The sequence below is a fragment of the Neltuma alba genome, unplaced genomic scaffold (assembly GCF_004799145.2).
Source record: "Neltuma alba isolate B1F8T4 unplaced genomic scaffold, ASM479914v2 tig00005125_pilon, whole genome shotgun sequence".
NCBI classification, from domain to species: Eukaryota; Viridiplantae; Streptophyta; class Magnoliopsida; order Fabales; family Fabaceae; genus Neltuma; species Neltuma alba.
Window position 1 is genome coordinate 19,927 of NW_021633989.1, and position 11,247 is coordinate 31,173.

Here is an 11,247-nt window from a genome sequence, read left to right on the forward strand (position 1 = left end):
GGAGGGGAGGGGAGGGGACATTTTAGCTCCCCTCCCCTCCAAAATTTTTAACCAAATGAGGGGAGGGGCTCATTTTCCCTCCCCTCCCCTCCCCTCCAACCAAACACATCCTAAGAAAACTTGTAATAAGGTCCATAAATATAAAAAAATCTCTTAAATTAATCTCAAGTTTTGAGGTACTTCATTGTACAAAATTTCATTTTTTTAATTATTAACTTGTTTTTATTTTTTAAGTATGCATTAATAACTAAAAGAACAATTGTTAACACCTATCATGGTGGATATTAACAATATATTTTCTCAGCATATCACAAAAATATAATGTATAAGTTGTCAATATCTGCTGCAATAATTATTAATTATTATATTTTAAGTTATTAAAAACTGCTTTTTCAGTTGTTAATGCATACTGAAAAAAAGATATAAACAATTTGATAATTAAACAAATAAAATCTCTTACAATGAAGTCTCTTGATATTTCATATTAATTTAATAATTTCAAGAGATATTTTTGTATTTAACAACTATCAGCAAGTATTAACAATACATTTTCTCAGCACATTACAAAAATATAATGCATAAGTTGTCAATATTTGCTGCAATAATTATTAATCATTATATCTTAAGTTATTAAAAACTATTTTTTCAGTTGTTAATGCATACTAAAAAAAATATAAATAATTTGATAATTAAACAAATAAAATCTCTTATAATGAAATCTCTTGATATTTCAGATTAATTTAATAATTTTAAGAGATATTTTTGTATTTTTCATATTTAATTCTCTTAAATAGAATCTTGTTACCATTTTCCTTTTTTCTTATTTCCTACTCATTTATATATTTTCACAAAAACAACTTATTTAATGTTTTGCCAATAACTTATTTACTTTTTTAATCATATAATCAAAGAATTAGAATTTTTTGTCCTTTTTTATACCACTGGAAAAAAAATTTCTTTTTTTTTTTTTTTTTTTTTTTTCCAAAAAAATAGAATTATAAGGTAAAAAAATGACATCAGAAAGAATAGATTTATTATTTTTAAATATTTATGATTAAATTTGTATATGTATAAATTGAATTTAACATTATAAGTTAAAATTTTTATTTTAAAAGTTAAGTTCTGTCATTTACAAATTAAATTTGTAAAAAAAATTTTAACCTTTTTATGTTTAATTCGGATACTTATGAATTATTTTTACAAGAAGATGTACACCTAGCTAATAATTTTTTATTTTTTATTTTAGCTTAAATTACTATTAAAGCTTTTTAATAATTATTTTTTCAGACCTTGTTGTCAAACTGAAAAAATTAGTGACATGGAACGCGCCGATTGGGATCCCGCGCCCCAGGAAAACGAAGGAAAAAGGGGGAATTAGGCGGAGGGTTTGGGGTGAGCTATGTAAAAGCCTGAATCTTTTCTCTGGTCGTGCTGGGGCACTGGCCGGAAGAGTCTTGTGCGGATATCCCTTGTAATTTGGATGAATGCTTGATCTAAAATCTGAACTGACTTACAAGTTATAAGACTCCTTCGTGTAAAACCCCGCGAAACAGGCAGGGTGATGGCGTCAGGTCTACAAGATTCTAAGCAGCAACAAATACCAGTGCAAAGGTTACAAATTTATTCAACTACAAATACTGGAGTGTCCCCCTTCTGGAGAGGTCTTTCTTTTCTCTTTCTCTCTGTCTCATATTCTGCTTGCAATTCCCAAGCATTCAAAATTGTTTTTTATTTACAGAGAAGTATGAAAGAGAAGCCAAAAAGTATTGGGATGTGTTCTACAAGCGGCACCAGGACAGGGTTTGTTTTTCCAACTCTTCTGTTTTTGTCCCATCCCGCGCAACGCTGCTAATTCTTATTGTTGTATTCTCTGTTAACCCAAGTGATCTTGCTTCTTTGTCTATTTTCTACTAGCTTCATCTGCATCACTTCCCCAAAGTCTTTCTACTGCCACATACTCATCTCCTTCGCCCCAATTGGTTTGACTATTACTAATTCTATTTTTTTCTTTTCTGGCATTTTTCCTTCAGTTTTTCAAAGATCGGCACTACTTGGATAAGGAGTGGGGCAGCTACTTTTCTGTGAGTGGAAGGAAATAATGTCTTCATTTGTAATTTGATTTGATTTTCTGAAGTGTTGCCCAACATTCTAATTGCCTAAATTACTTTCAACTCCAGGGAGCCGGAAGGAAAGTGATTTTGGAGGTATATACGTACACATCCGTGCTGTTGTCTTCAAATCTTCCCATTTCTTAATGCAAATATATCTTGCCCCTTTTTAAACAGTTTCGGTTGGTTTTTAAGCTATCATATGATGACTCAATTCGTTCGCTAGCGAACTTACATGCTTACCACTCCCCCCCTTTTCGTCAAACGTCTGCTAAATTTGCATGTAAGACTTAAAATTTTAGTTTTTGACCACAGTAAGTCCAAACTCTAATATTATTCTCTTTCTCCCCCCCACGTAGTTTTTCGGTCCGCCACTGAACTAGTTTGAGTGTATCTGCAAGCCACAGCATAACAATTGGACTTATGTGAAAAGGAAACCAGTCTCGTCTGCAACTCACACTATGATCATGGAGTGAGAACCATTCCATATTGGTTTCCCTCCTTAGCTATTCATTATTTTTGAGATCAGTGGTCGGCGAGTTGATCAATTATTTGCTGTTTATGCTTCTCTCTAGGAGGTGTTTGGTCTATGGAGATGTTTAATAAGTAATGCTGTTTCCTGAGCAGGTCGGTTGTGGAGCGGGAAATACTATATTCCCTGTGATTGCGTCATACCCAGATGCTTTTGTTTATGCATGTGATTTCTCACCACGAGCTATTGAGCTGGTTAAGGTTGGAAAATTTTCTCTTATATAATGTCTCTCATCTTCAACCACACTTATATATGCATGTATAGCCAGTTCGTTGGCTGTAGGCATTTTGATTCAATTTATTAGTGCAACCATGTCGAGTAACCACAGATGCATTTGATACAAGTGCACACAACATATCGGTGGTCTTCTGTTGTAGTTGTCGAGTTTTATAGGATATGTAGCATACGGTATTTTTTTAGTGCAAGGTCATTTTGGTAGTTTACTTCATTGAGACTAGCATTAATAGTTCATATCATAATAAAAAAATGCACTTTTGCAGGTTAAACAGGATTGAATTTGCATTACTAATCATTTAGATGTAACAAGAACGAACCCATTTTGCTAATTGCAGACACACAAAGAGTTTGAGGGGTCGCGTGTTAGTGCTTTTGTCTCTGATTTGACAGCTGATGACCTGTGCAAGCAGATCTCTCCATCTTCAGTTGATATTGTTACCATGGTATTTGAAGCTACAGTAGATTGATTTTGGATCACAATTTTTTTTATTGGTTGGCTATATACTGTTGTGCTTTTAATTAACTATGACCCTGTTGTTTTAGTTGCTGACGTGTTGAGCAGATATTTATGTTATCTGCAGTGTCACCAGAAAAGATGCATCAAGTGTTGCAGAACATTAGGAAGGTTATCAAGGTAAGAAACTTATTACTCTCAATAGGTTGTGTTTTCATTCATATTTTTGTTTTGGGCTATAAATTCATTCCCATTTTCCTGGTGTTCAGCCAAATGGTTATGTGCTGTTTCGAGACTATGCTACTGGAGACCTCGCTCAGGTTGAATTTCTGCAGTTCCTATTTAAGAGTTCTGCTAAAAAATTTATAAGCCCTCAAAATTGTTGTCCAGATGTTTTTCTTATGATGGATAATTCGATGTGATAGCTAGAAGAATTTAGATTTGCTTTCTCATGAACTATTTGAAATTTCCTTCGAGTATTCTTATCTGTGATTAGGCTAAGGTTAGACAATCAGTCAGTCCCACTCGACATTTATGGTTCTTTGATTTGCACCGAAATCAAAATATGTTGACATTAAATTCAGGTGATTTGTCTTCTTTTGATTGCTATGAGTACTTGCACTAAATGCTTTAAATGGTCTGTCATCAGCATAATACCAGTTTTATAATATCTTTTCCTTGGTCGGGTGATTGTTTGACTAATTTTGATTGATCCATTTTCTTAATGACAACTGATGTTTGATATCTCCATTTGTTCCGTTCTGTAGGAAAGATTCTCTGGCAAGGATCAAAAGATTAGTGATAATTTCTACGTTAGAGGTGACGGCACTGTAAGTAATCAACTTTTGCCATGTTGTTTTGTAGTTTAGTTCACATATGAAGCTCTTCTTTTTGTTTATTTTAAAGTAATGCTCCTCTCGTTTCAGCGAGCATACTATTTTTCAAATGAATTTTTGACAAATTTATTCAAAGAAAATGGTTTTAATGTTGACGAACTTGGTGTATGCTGCAAACAAGTGGAGAACCGCTCAAGGGAGTTGGTGATGAATAGGTAACTAACATGTCTCATTCCTTTATTTATTCTGCAAATTTTTTTTTTTAGTAATTTAACAAATTAAGGAAGGAATTTTGCTTGCCTGAACTTCTGCTTTTCAGTGCAGGGTTGGAATTTAATTGGTTTCTTTCCTGTTTATCTGCTTAAATAGTGACTGCAGTTACTCTTTTCTTCTGCATGTGCCTTTTTTTTTTTGTTGTTTTTTGGGTTTAGGCGTTGGGTGCAAGCTGTGTTCCGGATCTCAGATGGTCCTAACTCTTCCTATAGTAAGAAAGCTAGTAAGGAAGCTGAACCAAAGGCCAATTGTCTTGATTCTGAGGAAGTCAAGGAAGATAATGTAAGGGGGCACGTGAATGACTCTGCCATTGACTTGTCTGAGGGTTTGGCAGTTGATATGTTTGGAGTCTCACCTTCAAGCAAGAATGAGGTATGGGTGTAAGCTTGAAGATTCTTACCTTTGCTATGTGTATGCCATTTCTCCCAAGTCCTATCAGAAAAATTATCAAGAGTCCACACTCGGGAAAAATAAATAAATACCTGTGGGAACTTAGAAGTGTATCTAGTAGAAATTTTTCCTGTGTTTTCAGTTGATATGGCAATTTTTTTTCCTCTGTTCTCCCCTGAATACAGATTACCTGTTGGTTCTATATAATTAACATAAGCCTAACTGCCATTGCTGTTCCCCTGATATGCGCACATGGTTCTTAGCACTTCAAATTTTTCATGTTAGATTATTGAGGTCAACGTCAGAGGGTCGAATTTTCAGATCAATGTGCTTTCAAAGGAGTACCAACACACCTGCAAATCAACAGGGTTGATGCTGTGGGAATCCGCTCGATTGATGGCTTCCGTCCTGGCAGAAAATCCCAATATTGTTGAAGGGAAGCGGGTTTTGGAGCTTGGGTGTGGTTGTGGAGGTATCTGCTCAATGGTTTCTGCTAAATATGCTGACCTCATAGTCGCCACTGATGGAGATGCTTTTGCTCTTGAACTCCTTGCCAAAAATGTTGTGTCTAATCTTCCGCCACCACTGCTTACTAAACTAGTCACCAAGAGACTCGAGTGGGGAAACCGGGATCATATTGAGGAAGTGAAGGAAGTGAGTAATACAGGCTTTGATGTCATTGTGGGGACGGACGTGACATACATTCCTGAAGCTATATTGCCTTTGTTTGCAACCGCAAGTGAGTTGATTGCTTCCAGTGGAAGCAGTAAAGATAACAAGGAGCCTGCACTAATTCTTTGCCATGTTTTCCGACGAGTAGATGAACCATCGCTACTCTCAGCTGCAGGGCAATATGGTTTCAGATTAGTGGACAGGTGGCCTGCTAGAGATTCAACTTCCCAAAGCATTATCAACGACTGGTTCCTAGATAATGGTTTAAAGGATGATCTTCCAAGTACGGCATTGAATATCCTGCTCTTCCACAAAGATTGAAATGAAAATTGGTATCCTTTCTTCAATTCAAGATGGTTTTTTTCACTCGCTCCTTCCCTAAGATGCCAGAAGTAAAATGTAAGTTCGTGGAGCAAAAGGCGGGTAGTACTTTGTTTGGGCTCATTTTTTTAAGACTGTTACGTAGCTACCACAGATAATGTTTTGAGTTATAAATTTATGTTCTGGTTGACAAATGGATCTGAACGGCAGAAGCTGGCCTGCAGACTGGAATTGTTCTTCATCTTACGTTGTCGTTATTTTTTATTTTTTATTTTTCGCACCAACTGGGTGGACATACACATGATTGTCGTATTAGCATATGTGATTGCACCCTGCGTGGTCTGTCTGAAAATGCAGATGCACATTTTTGTTTAGTACAAACTATGGCTGTAGATTATTATTTTCAATTAAAGAGCCATTTTCCTCCTTTGATCACAAAGGGAAGGGCAGAGCGAGCGTGTGTTGCTGATTTCATGTCTTTTAAACTAAAAATACCCCTCTGTTCTTAGTTCTTACAACTCAAGCCTCTCTGAAACAAACATATGAAGCAAGGACCACTTTAGCCAACAGAATCACTTGTGGTTTCTTTTGACCTAAATTAGGCCCTGTATTTGATTTTCATTATTGAGAAACAAAACACACGCATGTTCAGTCCAAGCAGTTTCTTAATGGGTTGTAACACAAAATAATCCAAAAATGAATTATGCTTCTTACTCTGGTCTTGTATATTTGCACAGGAAATGGCTATACTTCATTTTGATTACCAGAAGTCAGCTAAAACAGGAACCTCTAGGCCAATACTTCTAGGCTAGGACCACAAAGACCAGTTTTTAAACTGGCAAAAGTGGCTTTACTTTGATGGTTAAGGCTTATACCCCTATCTGTGTAATGTCCGTTCAGCGATCCCATTTGGATATGTTCAATGCGTCCTTTCGGATTTTCCCCCTTCTGCTCCGTTTCCTTGGGGGATAAACAAGTGGGGTAAAAAAAGAAATTCGGGACTTAAATATAGGAATTAAGTATAATAATCAATCTAATATAAATACTACTAGTTTATAATTGAACATTACTTTTGGATTTAAATGGTTATAGACATCAAGATTCTAATATCTCCCAATATATTACCTCCGGTCCTAATTATAAGAGCCAGTTGATTAATTTGAGGAGATTAATGAAGTAAGTTGAGTTAGTTATTTGTCCTAAATAGGTGTTGTCTTTTCTAAAATATCCTTACTAATCAAGTGTATTGACTAGAACTATTATTGTTAGAAGGGTTACTTGGAAAAAATATATATAAATATAAGAGACAAAGTATTGAGGTCTTATATTTAGAATCAAAATAAAAGTCAAACAAGTCTTATATTAAGAACCGGAGGTAGTACTGTTATAATCAGGTTGCCACATGCAAGAGAACGGGGAATGAAATTCAAAAACCCAACCATTTGCTCAAGTGATACCATCCACATGACTCACTCTAACTTAAGTTGATAATAGTTTTAGCTCTTTTAGTGTGATTTATTTTCACCCAAGGGATTTTAACACGCATTGTTATCTGAAGAATTCTTTTAGATAAGTGTATTATGATTGATTAAATATTTTATAAGTATAGCCTCATTATATTCTTTAAATAAATAAAGATCATAATCATTCAACAATGAATATTCACTTACTTCATAGGTACTTGGTTACTAAAATATATGAACCTTCAGAAAATAGCTTTTCAAATAAACCAACAAGAATAATTAACAACGTTGTGTTATGTTGCACAAATAAGAGGCGCTTGCACGACACGATCCAATACATTAGACATGGCAATTTTAAAAATTTAATGTATGGATATGAAAAGCATGTACATATTTAAATGTGTTATCTCCTATCCTAATTAAAAGACCTCTTTTATAGATTATAGAAGAGGTCTTATGATTAGGATCCAAGGTAGTATATATGCACCAAATTAAATCATAAAAATAATATGACAATTGTTGGATTTGAAATTATTTTTTAAAAAGTGGTATAAAAATATTCACGCGCAATTAAAGAATTGAGTTTTTAATAGTAGTACGTTCTTAAGTTGTCCTGGAGCATTTCAAACCAACAAAAAAAACCAAAAACAAAAACAAAAACAACGATGCCTGTGTCAAAATGCGCTACGTGTATCATGAAATACGATATGCGTGTTGTATCATATGATTCAGGTACATTTGTTTTTCTTTTCCTGAGGTAAAATAAAAATATCCATAAAAATAATGTATCTATACAAATGTAGAGATGATATCTATGGCTAATTCATATGGGAAAGATAAAGTGTAACATTAGTAAAAATTTAAGATTCAAAGCCTACTGATGTAAATAAAAGGGGGGAAGTTGACTTCCCTCTAATATTTCATCGTGATGATATGATTCTAACGATTAGATTAGAAATAACTCAATATTTCATGTCAAGTTTTATAAAAATTAAATAACTACTGATGTGCACTATTAAAAAGTTAAAAAAAATCATATTTCAAATATTTATTCGATGAAATTTAAATAAGGTGTTACCGTATAAATAAACACCCACATTTAAGAAAATGATATTTATAACTAGTCCTATGATCTGAATGATCGAGTTTTAATTTCTAAAATTTTCATCCCATATATTTACGCCCAATATTATTGGATGTTATAAATTTAGTTTTAGGGGGGGAAAAAACTTGTGTCCAGTTCTTTATATAAATTATGCCAAACTTTCCAATCATATAGGGCCACATGTCTTTTTTAGTTTCATATAAGTTTCTAATTAAGTGATAATATTTAAAAAATATGACATGTATCCATGTGTGATTAGAGAACTTATACATAATAGATATAAAAAAACTTGACATAGGTATTGTACAAATATATTTGACCAATCAATTGACACCTCCTCTCTCACACAAATATATGTATGAATCTAATCAACGTCATATGTTAATGTAAAAATGCAAAAAAGTTCTTTATAATTAGTTCAGCTTACATCAATGTAAAATATAAGAACCATATCAAGTAAGTGGTATAACTTTGTCTTGAACTATGAGCAAATACATGGGATCCACTCTAATTGTTAAACAGCAGTAAAAATGTAAGCCTTAAAAATTTCTCGTATTTTAGAAGGTATATTTATCAAAGGATGGGTTTGATGAGATGAATTCTTTTGTGTATTTTGAAGAATGTTGAAAGGTAGAGCATATTTTCCTCTTTAAATATGAACTAAATATATAAATCGAAAATACTGCAGAAATGGTCTCATGACATGCAAAATTACCCGTCATTTTAAAGATAATTGGCCTAAGACTTGCATGTTCCTATATCCTATGTGATAATAATGGTTTTGTTTTATATGTTGGGAGCTTGGGAATCGTGGGAAATGTGTATTATAAACATATTAATGGAGCTTTTGCTCGATTGATTTTGAAATTGACAACATCAATTTAAAAGTAATAATTTTTTTCCCATGGGGCGTGGAGCTGTATTTGGTATGAATTATCGAGAATGAATGGTATCAATGAAAGTAAAAGAAGTTATAAAATCCACATGTCTCTGTCAAGACTGACTCATTGTAAAAGCTTAAGCCTTTAAGACGCTTTAACTTTCACTCATTTTAAAGAGGAACAAGCCAACGTGATGGACATTGGACAACACGGGGGAAAGATGATCAGATCAAGAACAGGCCTTCTGTGATCCACAGTTAATGAAGCTTTCTGTCTCAGTCATGCACAGGCCCCAGGTAGGGATGGAGGCAGATCCAAGCAGAAAGCAAGAAGAATATAAATTTAATTTATATATCCGCCATGGCCTTGCTTGAGCAAAAAAAGACCCTTCATATATTTGTCATTTGCTGTCCCCAGCTGCAGGTGAAAGCGATATCGATTATATTCTGGCAAGCAAATTAGTTTTATCCGATACAGCAATCCAGTCTTGACTATGGAACTTAACGGCGAAGCAGTGAGAAAAACTAATTAAAAAGCCTACTCTTCTGATCAATTTTTTTCTTAAGGCGTGAAACTCAAATAGTTAACACCAACAAGGAAAATAAAGATTCATATGTGTGTGTCTGATATGACTGCACATAGTAATCCAATCTTAACTATGGAACTTAACGGCGAAGCAGTGAGAAAAAACTAATCAAACAGCCTACCCTTCTTATCAACTTCTTAAGGCGTGAAACTCAAAATAGCTAACAACAATAAGGAAAATATAGATTCATGTGTATCTGATATGACTGCACATATTCAAAAGTTAAAGATGAATAACTATGAGTGATCAGCGAAAACATGTATATAAGATCAAAATTCATCAATCACAACAAGAGATCAACCTCTTGGATCAATAGGGAGGCACTTATTAGGTCCTGCATCAAGTAAATCTGCCTGGGTTAGAAATTAAACATGCTTCTATATACAGCAAGAGGCAATAAGAAGAACCTAATTATTAAGATCAACAGCCATAAAACACATAATTATGATAAGCTGTATGGTGTAATTGGCTATCAAACCATCCTACATGGAGTATATGCAGATTAATTTCACATATATGCAACATATATCATGACCAGCAACGTTAGGGTTAGGCATAGGGATAGGGATAGGGAAGTTCTACCAATATTAGAGAGAGAGAGAGAGAGAGAGAGAGAGAGGTGGCGGTGTGACAGATAGAGAGTGAGCACGCATAGTTTCAAGCATAAACCATGCAAGAAAGGACCATGTGTGCTCACTCTCTTCTGTCACCTCCCTTACCCTTCAAAGTCTCCTTTCGAAATTTCATTTGCAGTTAGCTCATCGATCCACCTGCAGCAAACCTCCAATAAAATCATTTCTGAAAAGAGTTCAGGGATTAATTGGGGGAGATAAGTCCCTCGTTCATTCCCTTAAACCCAAAATATGTATGTTGCATTTCTATGGAACACTTGCATAGAATGTTGCTGTGCGAAGAGGACATGAGGATGGTGGGGTTTATATAGAGCTAGCCCCAGGGACAGTTTGCTATCATCACGTTTGGAAGGAATATATATGGGGTTCATCCTATTGGTCATTTCATATTATTTTAGACATTTTGCGGAAGAGAAAAAGAGAAAGCAGAAACCAAAAGAAAAGTGTGGAAACTTAATTATTTTATCTTTATCTATGCTCTATGCCCATATGCAATAAACCACAAACTTATCCTTATTGATGTTACCCAAGGCATCTCTGGTAGTTCTTTTTCTCTTTTATCACTGTCAAATTTATTCTCTTAGCTTGCCTCGTTTCGACTACGGTCTCTTCAATCAATGGAAAACCTCAACGCGCTCCTTTGTTTTGACCGGATTCATTTGATAAATCGATCCCGTAAATCAGTATTATCTGTCCAATCATTACTATATCAAGAAGTTGCTGCTATCAATTAACCCACTTGGCACATTAATACTTA

At 34.4% G+C, this 11,247-nt stretch overlaps 1 protein-coding gene and 1 long non-coding RNA gene across 4 annotated transcripts; one reads left to right on the forward strand and one right to left on the reverse strand.

Moving 5' to 3' along the window:
• The first annotated feature begins 1,450 nt into the window (after positions 1 to 1,450).
• Positions 1,451 to 5,900, forward strand: LOC114746874 (uncharacterized). Of its 2 annotated transcripts, XM_028935157.1 has the most exons (13): positions 1,451 to 1,661; positions 1,739 to 1,800; positions 2,031 to 2,081; positions 2,178 to 2,204; positions 2,736 to 2,840; positions 3,213 to 3,320; positions 3,440 to 3,511; positions 3,601 to 3,651; positions 4,099 to 4,161; positions 4,258 to 4,382; positions 4,599 to 4,698; positions 4,744 to 4,812; positions 5,116 to 5,900. In XM_028935157.1, the coding sequence occupies exons 1-13, from the start codon at positions 1,562 to 1,564 to the stop codon at positions 5,821 to 5,823; spliced, it is 1,641 nt and encodes a 546-aa protein (XP_028790990.1). In that variant the 5' UTR covers positions 1,451 to 1,561; the 3' UTR covers positions 5,824 to 5,900. The 2 variants fall into 2 exon arrangements, with proteins under 2 accessions (XP_028790990.1, XP_028790989.1); XM_028935156.1 differs by having other exon boundaries at positions 4,599 to 4,812.
• Positions 5,901 to 9,192: 3,292 nt separating this feature from the next.
• LOC114746877 (uncharacterized) lies at positions 9,193 to 10,751 on the reverse strand. Of its 2 annotated transcripts, none has more exons than XR_003740323.1 (2): positions 10,578 to 10,751; positions 9,193 to 9,689 (listed from the first exon to the last, which is right to left on the reverse strand). It is a non-coding gene; the product is annotated as an uncharacterized LOC114746877 (long non-coding RNA). The 2 variants fall into 2 exon arrangements; XR_003740322.1 differs by having other exon boundaries at positions 9,193 to 10,192.
• Between the last annotated feature and the right edge of the window lie 496 nt (positions 10,752 to 11,247).

Coding starts and splice junctions, on each gene's coding strand:
- LOC114746874 (XM_028935156.1), top strand. CDS start 1,562: ATGGCGTCAGGTCTACAAGATTCTAAGCAGCAACAAATACCAGTGCAA. Junction 1,662..1,738: donor AGTGTCCCCCTTCTGGAGAG/GTCTTTCTTTTC, acceptor TTTTATTTACAG/AGAAGTATGAAAGAGAAGCC. Junction 2,841..3,212: donor GAGCTATTGAGCTGGTTAAG/GTTGGAAAATTT, acceptor TGCTAATTGCAG/ACACACAAAGAGTTTGAGGG.